The following is a 12,535-nucleotide window of genomic DNA, read 5'->3' on the forward strand; positions in this document are numbered from 1 at the left end:
GAGAAAAATAATTGGGGAAAAAAAGAGTAAAAAGAAAAAAAAAATATATATATATAGAACTTTTTATTGTGATTGGGTGAAAGTTTACAGAACAAATTACATTCAACAATTCACACATACATTTTGTTTTGTGCCATGAATTGCAGTCCCTGCCATGTAACGGCACTCTTCTCACTTCTTCCTTGTATTTACTTTGCATTTGTCCTTCTTTCCTATCCCTTCCTGCCTTCTGAGCTTTATCCCTGGGCACATACTGCACTTTTGATCTCATATGTTTGATTGTTCTAAGGGGTGTGTATCTCCCTGGTATTATTCTCACCTTCTAGGCTTGTCTATTGTTTGGCTGAAAGTTAAGCCACGGAGCGAGTTCATTTCCAGACCTGAAGGATATCTAAGGCCATAGTCTTGTGGGTTCTACCATTAGTCTCTGTCAGACTAGTAAGCCTAGTGCTTTTAATAATTTTGAAGAAAATGCTATATTTTAACCCTTTTTTACCCCCAATGCTCTTCAAGTATAATATTGTAGTTACTTTATATTAAAATACACACAGATACACCTACACAGAAGCTTCAGGGTGATTTTTGTTGAGGCTGCTTCTAGTGTTTTTGGATTTTCTATAGTATAGTCCACCAGTTAATTATTTAGCTCTGTCTGTAGAAATTAATGGGCGCTTTGGTGGCGTAGTGCCTAAGGCATTTGACTGCTAACCAGAAGGCTGGCAATTCAACCCCAACAGCCACTCCTTGGAAGGAAGATTGGGCTATCTACTTCTGTAGTGGTATGTGTTGGAAACCCTAAGAGGAGTTGCTGTGAGTCGGATCTGACTCCACGGCAGTGAGTTTGGTTTGGTTTGGTACATATTAGTTATCTTGAATTAAATAAATGTCTATATAAACTATTTGTACTCTATTGTCCTACACTTGAAGGAGCTCTGGTATCACAGTGCCTAAGGCATATAACTGCTAACCAGAAAGCTGGTGATTCAAATGATGAGGCATTCTACTTCCATAGACATTTACCACCTTGGAAACCCATTGGGACTTGCTGTGAGTTGTAATCAACTCAGTGGTAGTGGATTTGGTTTGGTTTCGTCCTACACTCTGGTTTTTCCTTGTATGCATCTGTTTCATGTCCCACATTGGTTTCCATTTTTTTTTTTAAGTAGAAATTGTTCTCTGTTCTTACTTATCATCTTATTGAGTAATAAGTTGTTCAGTAAATGAGTTCTGAGTGAATGGACAAGGGTGTGATTACTCTTAAGAAGGAAAGAATCAGCAGATCTGTATATCGTGTTGGTCTTTAAGTACTCATTGGTACAAAGAAAATTTAAACACTTCAAAACTGATCAGCTTTGTTGTACAGTATGTGAGTATTACTTTGAATATACTAATATAAAATTCAAAACTTTTGAAGTTCTTCTAGATTCCAGACATACTTTCATTTGCCATTTCATTTAATACTTTATTGCTTATGTATAGCTAAATTAAACATAATTTTTAAAACACTTATATAAACTTTTAGCTATACTCTTAATGTACTAACTCCCCTTTCATCAAAAGTTACATTAAATAACAATATAATATGTGAAATGACTTTGAAAGAAGAAAAAAACAAAAAGACAAAAGGAAACATAAATGATTGTGTGAGGATGTGTATTTCTTCTGCTGCATTCAGTAATATATTACTGATTTTGTACACAGGTAAACATCAACTCCTATGATAGAGCATACTGAATTTAGAGATCAGATACTGTGATGTAGTGCAGATTCCACTGATACCACACTATATGCTTTTATTTACATCATTTAATAATGCATCTCAAACCAAATTTCTGGGATAGTTAAATAGTGGAATTCAATTGCTCTGCATCTGGAATTTGTTATTTGTTACATAGGACCTTTCCTCTATAAATCTGGTACATAGCCCTTGGTGTCTCATGGCATCTCATGATTAGTTAAATCTCCATTTGATCTGGATAATTTTCCAGGGAAAACATAAAAAGTGGCATTCTACCTGTTTCTGATAGAGCATCATTAATGTAATTTTAATAGTACTTAAAGGACTCTTCAGTTACTCAGTGTTAATTGGTATGTAGGGAGTTAACTGCCCCATAACATCTGTGAGGTGTGCTATAACTATTGATCTCTTTATAAGAGCTCTGGTGGTTCATCAGTCAAGGTGGTAGCAGTGGTAGTAATCATGGTAGAAGTAGTGGTAGTGGTAGCTGTAGCAGTGGTTATAGGGGTAGTAGTCGCAGCACCTAACGTGTACATGACATTTGGTAGCTTAGAAATTTCTTTTACATACGTGATCTATTTAGATGTTTCATGATCTTATAAAGCATCTAAGGAAGGCCTCTAAAGCTTGCGTTTTTATATAATTGTAACTTTACATTGAAAGAGCAGTAGCCACACCTTTGCCCATTCATAAGCTTGGAAGCCCAGAAGATTATCAAGATAGCACCAGAATTTGGGTTTTGTTTCTTTTACTACTTAGACCAAAACTCTTAGCTTTTTAAACCAGAAAGGCAACATTATGCTTTACTGAAGTACGGTTGGGGTAAAGGGATATAGACATGTCTACAGAGGTCACACATTTAGTTATCCCCAATCTCTTAAACCCCAAAAAGGTCTGAAAACTGAAAGGTTTTAGTAATTTGTTTGAAAGGTTTAGTAATTTAGTAAAACCTGCCATAACTTGCTCTCATGGGTAAAAACCACTCTCATGGTCATAAACCTGGCCTAAACGAAATGAGGCTATTTATACTTTTATTTTCCTACTTGCTATGAATATTTCATGTTTTGCTAAAGGAACATCGATATTTATGGTTGTAGGTGCTGCTTCAGATACAACTTATTTAATATTTGTTACATATATCATTTCTGTAGTATGTTTCTAAAATAAAAGATTTTAAAACAGTACTTAATATTCTAAAACTAGCATGATACTGAGCATGAAATACTAGGCATGTAGTATTTGTTAGTATTTGTTTTGGGATTTTTAAATCTTTGTTTATTTTCATCTTAAACTTCTTTTTCTTTCTAGATACTTATCTTCAGCAAATCCTAATGATAACAGAACTACTTCCAATGTGGATAAAAGCCTGGTATGGATTTTTTTTTTTTTTGGTGGCTAATGTATCTGTGTAATACTGAGTAAACCTGTTTTGCTCGTGAATGTGAAATTAATTTTTATGGCAGTTTTGCCTGCTTTGTCCTCTCCAGTCTAATTTCTTGCCTGAGTATCAAAAGGAATAATATATGTGGAAGAAGTTAGTAAACCCTGAATTGCTACACAGTAATGATAATGACAGTCTTTTTAGAGTTAGAAATTTATGATAGATCAATGTATTAGAAAGAGTCTTGACAGAAAAATAGATGACACATTCAAGAGATTTAACTGAACAGAGTTTAATGAAGGGACTATTAATAGAGCTGTGAGCAGAGTTGAGGGGACCAATAAAAGGTGCTAAAGCACCCAGGATTTAACAACAGTGGGAAGCCATTGCCCCTAGGCAGAAGGGAGAAAGAGAGAAATCTTGTTACCACACCTCACTGAAAGCCTGGAATATGGAAAAGGATCCGTGATGAAAGAATATAGCCACTGCCAGCATCACAGTAAGTTAAGAAGGGTTTGGGATAATAAGTGCTTCATTTTTCCTAGCTTCTGATCTCCTGCTGTTATCTCTTGTGGCTGGGTCATTAACCAGCCTTAAAATATGGGCCATCAGAGCTCAGATTATACAGTTTATAGATTTCAAGGCACAGAAGGGCAAAAAATGAATCTTAAAAGCCTTGAAAGGAGGAGGGAAGAGAAGAGTAATTAGAGAATAACAAGTACAATTAACATCATAAAATTTGTCCACTAAAAATATAGTACTGCAGAAAGTAAAAATCAGAAAAGTGAGTGTAGTTCATCTTCATGAAACAGTTTAAAAATAAATAAATCGTATTGCTTACATTTGAGAATGGTTTTTTGGGCTCAGAAATCTTTGTAATTAGAGTACCTTTGCCCTATGGAAGGTAAGAATAAGGAGCTGCTATAGCCTCGCTCTCACTGCATTACATGTATATAGGGTTAGAAATATATTGGAATTTCAAAAAAAATTCAAAGGAATCATGTTTTCTTTGGGCTGATCTTGTTTAGTGGTGGTGCAAATGGTTAAGTGCTTGACTACTAGCTGAAAGGTTAGCCATTAGAACCCACCCGGAGGTGCCTTGGAAGACAGGCCTGATGATCATCTGAAAGTTCACAGCATAGAAAACCCTATGGAGCAGTTCTAGTTTGCATACATGGAGTCACCAGGAGTCAGAATCATCTGGATGGCAATTAACAGTGGCAACAGGGTTGAAAATAAAAATATTCAAAAGAATCATGTTTTTTTGGCTGATCTTGCTTAGTGGTGATTGTCATAAATAAATCTGTCTGTGGCTGCTACCTTATTTATCTTTTGCTGTGGTAAAATCACAGGGGAAGAAGAAAGCATTTGGGTGTGTACTCATTTTCTCTTAACCCTGGAACTAAACACAAAAATCAGCTAATTTATGTTCAATGCTTCCTTGAAAGCTTTCTTGCAGAGGTTCTACTGAACAGCTGTGCACTTGCCAAATATGATGATAATTTTCAGTCTGTATTCTTTTTTATTTCTTTACTGCATTTGACACTGACTGTTGCTCCTACTTGGAACGTCAAACTTTTATAACCTTTCATGTTTCCTTTATTTACTTCTTTTTTCTCTCCACCTCTTTGAATTTTTCAATCACCTTTGTAGGCTCTTCTTTTGCCTACTTAAATATTAAATGTTTTCCAAACTTGTGATCTTGGCTCTCTGGCTCGTGTTATGTAGGTAATCTCTTGCATGTCCAGCTTGTTCCTCTGAGTTCCAACTTGAATCTCTCTTGACTACTGGGCTTCTCTTCCTGATCACTCAAGACATTTCCAATGAAGCCAAAGTTAACTCACAGTTCCCCTGTCCACATCCTTTCCCAAGCAGTTTTTCTTTTTGTGTCACCTATCTTTTGTAATGATACTTTATCCATTCATTCTTATTTCTAATCAGTTACTAGGAATTCTGCCTTCTAATTGACAAATATATCCATCTCCTCCTCCTCCTCATTCCTACAACTGCTGCCTTATATCAGACCCACACTCTCTCTTGCTTGAACTGTTTTAACAACTTATTAGCTGATTTCTATGTCTCGAATTTCTTTCACCTTAATGTTATTGGAGTGGTGTTTCTGAAATGTCAATATTATATCATTTCCCTGCTTAAAATGCTTACAAGTTAATGTACTCAACTCCAGTTTTTGCTTAGAAAGATCTTAATCCCATCACTTGTTCAGATATGATGTTGGATGGTCTGCCTGTTATTGTTTTGTGCTCTTCCTATATTTGTTTTCTTTCATTTCCCAAATAAATCATATTTTTCTGTTTTTCTATTTTTGGACTCATTATTCTTTCTTGGTGAAATGCCTTCCTTCTGCCACTTTCTCTGTTGGGTAAATTTCTGTCATCTTTTAGGCCTCACATCTCAAGCATTACATCTTCCTGACAGGAGTAGAAGTATCATCACTTCTCTCCTACAGAACGCTGTATATGTAATTCTGTTATCACTTACTATATTGAATTGTAACATTTTGTTTATATGTCTTTGGGTTGTTGTAGATTTTTCCCTTTTCCACTCCCTTACACCCCACTATTTAACTATTACCTTCATGAGAAAAGGGACTAAATCTAATTTATTTACCACTGATTCCTAGCATAGTGCCTAACATATAGTAGCTTTTGAGAAAATGCTTGTTAAACTAGTACTAGAAAACTTCAGACAAAAACAGAAAGGGGGTAGGATTAAACAAAATAATGCTCCCATAAAGAGATGCAAAATGAAAACATAAACTTACTATTTTGAAATTCTCTATGAATATTTTTAGTAAAATGAGTTTTTTTATTTAAAGCAGGAAAGTTTACAGAAAACAATCTATAAGTTGGAAGAACAGCTGCATAATGAAATGCAGTTAAAAGATGAAATGGAACAGAAGTGCAGGTGAGATTATACTGCTGCAATCATATTTTTATAGATTATACATTGTACAGCAAAAGCTTCTTTTAAAGCTTACCTCTGTAAACACTTAAAAGTAGCCTGACCTAAGATGGGGATGCAAATGTTACTGTTGATACGCATTCATGAAAAGTGTGTTGGCTAGCATTAAGAAGTAATATTTTTGTTGGCATTAGTTACAGATGTGTTTTTCCCAGAATATTTGACATACTTTTCTGATTTATTTCTTTTTTCTCTCATTTTAACTAGGTTACTGAAAGGGCAAATTAGGTTGCATTAAATACAATGTTTTCTAAGATATAAAATGTTGAAGATTAAAATTCACTAAGTTTTTATGTCATGATTGTAAATTCCATTGTGCTTCTGTAGAGCAGCAACTCAGAATTTTTTTTTTTTCCCTTGTGGGTCTAATACTAATAAGAGCATATATGTTTATGAAAATATACAATGATCAAAATTATTTTGATAATGTAGCCTAATGCTGAGTTGTTACAAGCAGTAAGTCTTTATAATTATGTTTTAGTAGATATTATAAAATAAATGAAATACAAAGGTTACATGAAGATTAAGTATTAAACAAATCGCACTGGAAAAAGTGGCAGTTTTATGACTGGGAGAAGAGGAAATGAGTAAAATTCTCATTTCATAGAATTCCTGATAGATTAAAGAATTGCATAATGTATAATAAAGAGCTTTGGTGGTGTAGTGGATAAGGGACTTGACTACTAACCAGAAGGTCACTGGTTCAAATCCGCCAGGTGCTCTGTGGAAGGAGGACTGAGCAGTCTACTTCCATAAAGACTTACAGCTGCAGAAATTCAGTGGGGGTCGCTATGAGTTGCAAACGACTCACTGGTAGTGAATTTAGTTTTAAATTTTGTATAGTGGTACTCTGGTGGCGTAGTGCCTAAGGCATTTGACTGCTAACCAAGAGGCTGGCGGTTCAAACCCACAAGCCACTCCTTGGAAGGAAGACTGGGCAATCTACTTGCGTAGAGATACCACCTCCGAAACCCAAGGAGGGGTCACTATGATTCAGAACTGACTCGACAGCAAAAAGTTTGGTTTTTTAGTTTTTTAATATAAACTTTTAGAAAAGCACTTGAAGAGAATATAGGCAAATAATGAACAGATCTCAGACTTTGGAAGGAATTTATAAATATAAAGTATAGAAATAATGGAAGAAAAATGAATAGATACTATTATACAAAATTTCTATATCAAAAAATACATCCAGGAAGTATCAGGAGCTGGCGTTTGGAGGGCTGGAACAGGTAGGACAGGCCGGGAAGCAGTGGGGGCCAGCTTTTGGAGGCCTGGAACAGATTGAGCAGGCCAGGAAGCAGGAGTGGAACAGTTTGGAGTAGCTGAGGGAGGTGAACTTCTCTGTCAGTTTGTCGTCCTGTGGTAGCTTGTGTGCTGCTGTGAGACTGGAGGCTATGCCACCAGCGGTTCAAATACCAGCAGGGTCACCCATGGTGGACAGGTTTCAGCAGAGCTTCCAGACTAAGACAGACTCAGAAGAAGGAAGAGTTGATCCACTTCTCAAAGAACTGGCCAGTGAAAACCTTATGAACAGCAGTGAGACACTGTCTGTTATATCACTGGAAAACTTTATGAATAGTCCTGAAACATTATCTGATGTAGTGCCAGAAGATGAGCCCCTCGGGTTGGAAGGCACTCAAAATATGACTGGGAAAGGGGTATCTCCTCAGAATAGAGTCATCCTTAATGATATGAATAAAGTAAACCTTTTGAGACCTCCATTTGCTGATATGGCATGACTCAAAGAGGAGAAACAGCTGCAAACATCCATTAATAATCGGAACATGGAATGGACAAAGTATAAATCTAAGAAAATTGGAAGTTGTCAGAGATGAAATGGAATGCATAAGATCAATATCCTAGGCATTCCAAAAAAACAAACTCAATGCCATTGAGTCTGTCCCAACTCATAGCTGACCCTTTTTTCGGTTCCCGAGGCACTATCTCTATGGAGGAAGCTCTGGTGGTATAGTGCCTAAGGCATTTGCCTGCTAACAGGAGACTGGTGGTTCAAACCCACCAGCCACTCCTCAGTAGGAGAATTGGGCAGTCTACTTCCGTAGTGGTACTGCCTTGGAAATCCAAGATTGGGTCGCTATAAGTCAGATCCAACTCGACGGCAATGAGTTTAGTGAGTTTATCTCTATGGAAGGAGATTGTCCAGTCTTCCTTCCAAGGAATGGCTGGTGGGTTTGAACTGCCAGCCTTCTGGTTAGCAGCCAAATGCCTTAGGCACTATACTACCAGAGTTCCTAATCCTAGGCATTAGTGAGCTGAAATGGACTGGTTTTGGCCATTTTGAATCAGACAACCATATGATCTATGCCAGGAATGATAAATTTAAGAGGAATGGCATGGCATTCATCATCACAAAGAATCTTTCAAGATCTATCCTGAAGTACAGAGCTGCCAGTGATAGGATAATATCCACACGCCTATGAGGAAGACCAGTTAATATTACTATGAGTCAAATTTACGCACTGACCACCAAAGCCAAAAGTGAGGAAATTGAAGATTTTTACCAACTTCTGCAGTCTGAAGTTGAACGAACATGCAATCACGATGTGTTAATTATCACTTATGATTGGAATGCAAATGTTGGAAACAAAGATTAACCGGTAGTTTGAAAATATGGCCTTGGTGATAGAAATGATTCTGGAGATCTCGTGATAGAATTTTGGAAGATCAACGACTTACTCGTTGCAAATACGTTTTGTCAACAAAACAAATGGTGGCTATATACATGGACTTTGCCAGATGGAGTACACAGGAATTAGATCAACTACATCTGTGGAGAGAGTAGCTCAAATGTCTTCAGCCAAAACAAGGCCGGAGCTGACTGTAGAACAGACTATCAGTTGCTCATATGCAAATTCAAGTTGAAGCTGAAGACAATTAAAACAAGTCCACAAGAGCGAAAACATGACCTTGACTATATCCTTCCTGAATTTAGAGACCAACTAAAGAATAGATTTGATGCATTGAATACCAGTGGCCAAAAACCAGAATTATTGTGGGATGACATCAAGAACATTATCCATGAAGAAAGCAAAAGATCATTAAAAAGACAAGGAAGGAAGAAAAGACCAAAAAGGATGTCAGAAGAGACTCTGAAACTTGCCCTTGAATAGAGAGTAACTAAAGCAAATGGAAGAATCAACAGGATAAAAGAGCTGAATAGAAGATTTCAAAGAGCAGCTTGAGAAGACAGAGTCAGTTATTATAATGAAATGTAATTGGGCAGATCAGCTGCAGAAGATCTCTTTCAAGTGCTGAAGAGCAAAATTGTCTCCTTGAGGACTAAGGTGCGCCTGATACAAGACCTGAAGTTAGAACACCAACAGGGAAGAACACACTTGGTATTTTTCGAGTTGAAAAAACTGAGGAAATAATTTAAGCCTTGAATTACAGTAGTGAAAGATTCCATGGGCAATATGTTGAATGATGCAAGAAACATCAAAAGAAGATGGATGGTGTACACAGAGTCACTATACCAAAAAGAATTGGTAGATGATCATCCATTTCAGGAAGTGGCATATGATCAGGAACCAATGATATTGATGGGAGAATTCAAAGCTGCATTGAAGGAATTGGCGAAAAACAAGCCTCCAGGAATTGACAGAATACCCTGAGATGTTTCAACAAATGGATGCCCCACTGGAGGCACTCAATCGGCTATGCCAAGAGATTTGGAAGACAGTTACCTGGCCAACTGCCTGGAAGAAATCCAGATTTGTACCCATTCCAAAGAAAGGTGAGCCCACAGAATGTAGAAATTATCAAAAAGTATCATTGATATCACATGCAAGTAAAATCTTACAGAAGATAATTCAAAAATGGTTGCAGCAGTTTATTGACATAGAACTTCCAGAAATGCAAGCTGGATTCAGAAGCAGACGTGGAGCGAGAGATACCATTGCTGATGTCAGATGGTTCTTGGCTGAAAGCAAAGAATACCAGAAAAATGTTTATTGGTGTTTTATTGACTATGCAAAGGTATTCCATTGTGTGGATCATAACAAATTATGGATGACATTGAGAAGAATGGGACACTTAATTGTACTCAGGAGGAACCTGTACATAGACCAAGAGACTGTAATTTGAATAGAATAAGGGGATACTGAATGATTTAAAATCAGGAGGGGAGTCATTTAATCTGTATGCTGAGCAAATAATCTGAGAAGCTGGACTGTGTGAAGAAGAACATGGCATCAGGATTGGAGAAAGATTCATTAACAACCTGACACAACTTTGCCTGCTGAAACTGAGGATGACTTGGAGCACTTACTGATAGAAATTAAAGACTACAATCTGCAGTATGGATTATGCCTCAATAAAAGAAAACAAAAATCCTCATAACTGGACCAATAAGCAGCATCACAATACATGGAGAAAAGATTGAAGTTGTCAAAGACTTCATATTACTCGGTTCTATAATCAACACCAGTGGAAGCAGCAGTCAGGACATTAGATGACGTATTGCATCGGGCAGATCAGCTGCAGAAGACCTCTTTCAAGTGCTGAAGAGCAAAGTTGTCTCCTTGAGGACTAAGGTGCGCCTGATACAAGCCATGGTATTTTCAATCACCCCATATGCATGTGAGAGCTAGACAGTGAATAAGGAAGACTGAAGAAGAGTTGGTGCTTTTGAGCTGTGGTGTTGACAAAGAATGCTGAATACTGTGAACTGCTAAAAGAACTAACATATCTGTCCAGGGAGTACAGCCAGAATGCTCCTTGGAAGTGAGAATGGCCAGACTTCATCTCACCTACTTTGGTCATGTTGTCAGAAGGCACCATTCTCTGGAGAAGGATTTCATGCCTGGTAAAATGGAGGGTTGATGAGAGAGGGGAAGGCCCTCAACAAGATGGATTGATGCAGTGGCTGCATTGACAGGCTCAGGTATAGTAGGGATCGTGAGGCTGGCACAGGACTGAGCAGTGTTTCATTCTGTTGTGCATAAGGTAGCTTTGAGTTGGAAATGACCCGATAGCACGTAACAACAACAACAACAAAATATTATAAACAAAGTAGAAGAAGAATGACAAACTGATGATAATGGTGGTGGTAGGGAATCATTTCAAGAAAAAACAAGAATGACCAAAGTGGCCTATTCATAATTATATGAAATGGGATTAAAATGAGATTTTCTAAAATTCTGTACAGAATTTAAGGAGCTCTGATGGTATAGTGCCTAAGGCATTTGATTGCTAACTAGAAGATTGGCGGTTCAAACCCACTAGCCACTCCGCAAAAGGAAGACTGGACAGGGTATTTCCGTAAACATTTACTGCCTCAGAAACCCAAATGGGGTTGCTATGAGTCAGAATTTACTTGATGGCAGTAAGTTTGGATTGGTTTGGTTTTATACTGAATTTGGCAATAGTTTTTAAATAGAAACAGTAGTGGGGCTTGTAGGAAGGTATTAATTGCACTTATTTTCTTGTGTGAGTTCCCATATATGTTACATCCTTTCCAAAAAGGGATATCTTGTGTATCTACTACAGCTTTGTTTATATCCTTTATCCTACTAAAAACTTAACTCTATTTTTTAATGGTTGACATTCATTGTCCTACTTTCAGCCTCTTTCCAGGCAAGGATTGGAACAAATTGGTTGGACTCTTTAAGTGAGCAGGCTAGAAATAAAGTTTGTCTAAAATTCCCCCTCGAACACCTCTGCCACTGCATGTAGATTGAATCAGAACTGTTTCTAGTCTTATTTTCTGCATTCAAATAATTCTAGTTAACATTTATTCATTTAACAGTAATGACAGTTTATGTGTCAGGTAATGTGCTTGGTAGTCAGTATAAAAAAAAAAAAAAATACTCAGTGCTATCAAATTGATTGCAAGTCATAGCGACGCCCATTGGGTTTCCAATGCTGTAAATCATTAGGAAGTAGATTGCCCCATCTTCCTTCCACAGAGCAACTGGTGGCTTTGAACTGCTGACATTCTTGTTAGCAGCCAAATGCCTTATCCACCATGCCACCAGAGCTCCTTTGCTAGTAGGTATAGTAGCAAATAAAACAAGACATATTTCCTTGTAATTTAGCAGGGATGACAAGTAATTATAAATAACTGTGATATGTGTTATAAAGGGAGCTCTGGTGGTGTAGTGATACCACCTTGGAAACCGAAGGAGGGGTTGCTATGAGTTGGATCCAACTCAAATACAGTGAGTTGAATGTGTTATAATGCAGAGAGAATAAAGTAACACAGGAATACATAAAGAGATCCTTATACTATTGTCAGAGATCAAAGGATCAGTTGGAAATATTAGGGGAAGAGTAGGAGGAAGTGTTAGGGTTCAAGGAATGGATATCTGAAGCCCCTGAAGTTAGAGAGCTTTGACTTGTCTGTAAGGCATGAAGCTGGGAAAGTAGTCCAGCTAAATCTTAGAGGACTTTGTTTTTGGTAAGCTAAGAAA

General features: G+C 37.2%; 1 protein-coding gene across 1 annotated transcript in view; it reads left to right on the top strand.

The window, feature by feature from the left end:
- ROCK1 (Rho associated coiled-coil containing protein kinase 1) overlaps positions 1-12,535 on the top strand; it is a 265,368-nt gene that overhangs the window by 152,673 nt on the left and 100,160 nt on the right. The window contains exons 11-12 of the mRNA XM_007935599.2: positions 3,047-3,107; positions 5,956-6,044. Of these exons, the coding sequence (XP_007933790.2) occupies positions 3,047-3,107; positions 5,956-6,044 (150 nt within the window). The remainder of the gene's footprint in view (positions 1-3,046; positions 3,108-5,955; positions 6,045-12,535) is intronic.

The sequence above is a fragment of the Orycteropus afer genome, unplaced genomic scaffold (assembly GCF_000298275.1).
Source record: "Orycteropus afer afer isolate SDZICR_OR568_19922 unplaced genomic scaffold, OryAfe1.0 scaffold00030, whole genome shotgun sequence".
NCBI classification, from domain to species: domain Eukaryota; kingdom Metazoa; phylum Chordata; class Mammalia; order Tubulidentata; family Orycteropodidae; genus Orycteropus; species Orycteropus afer.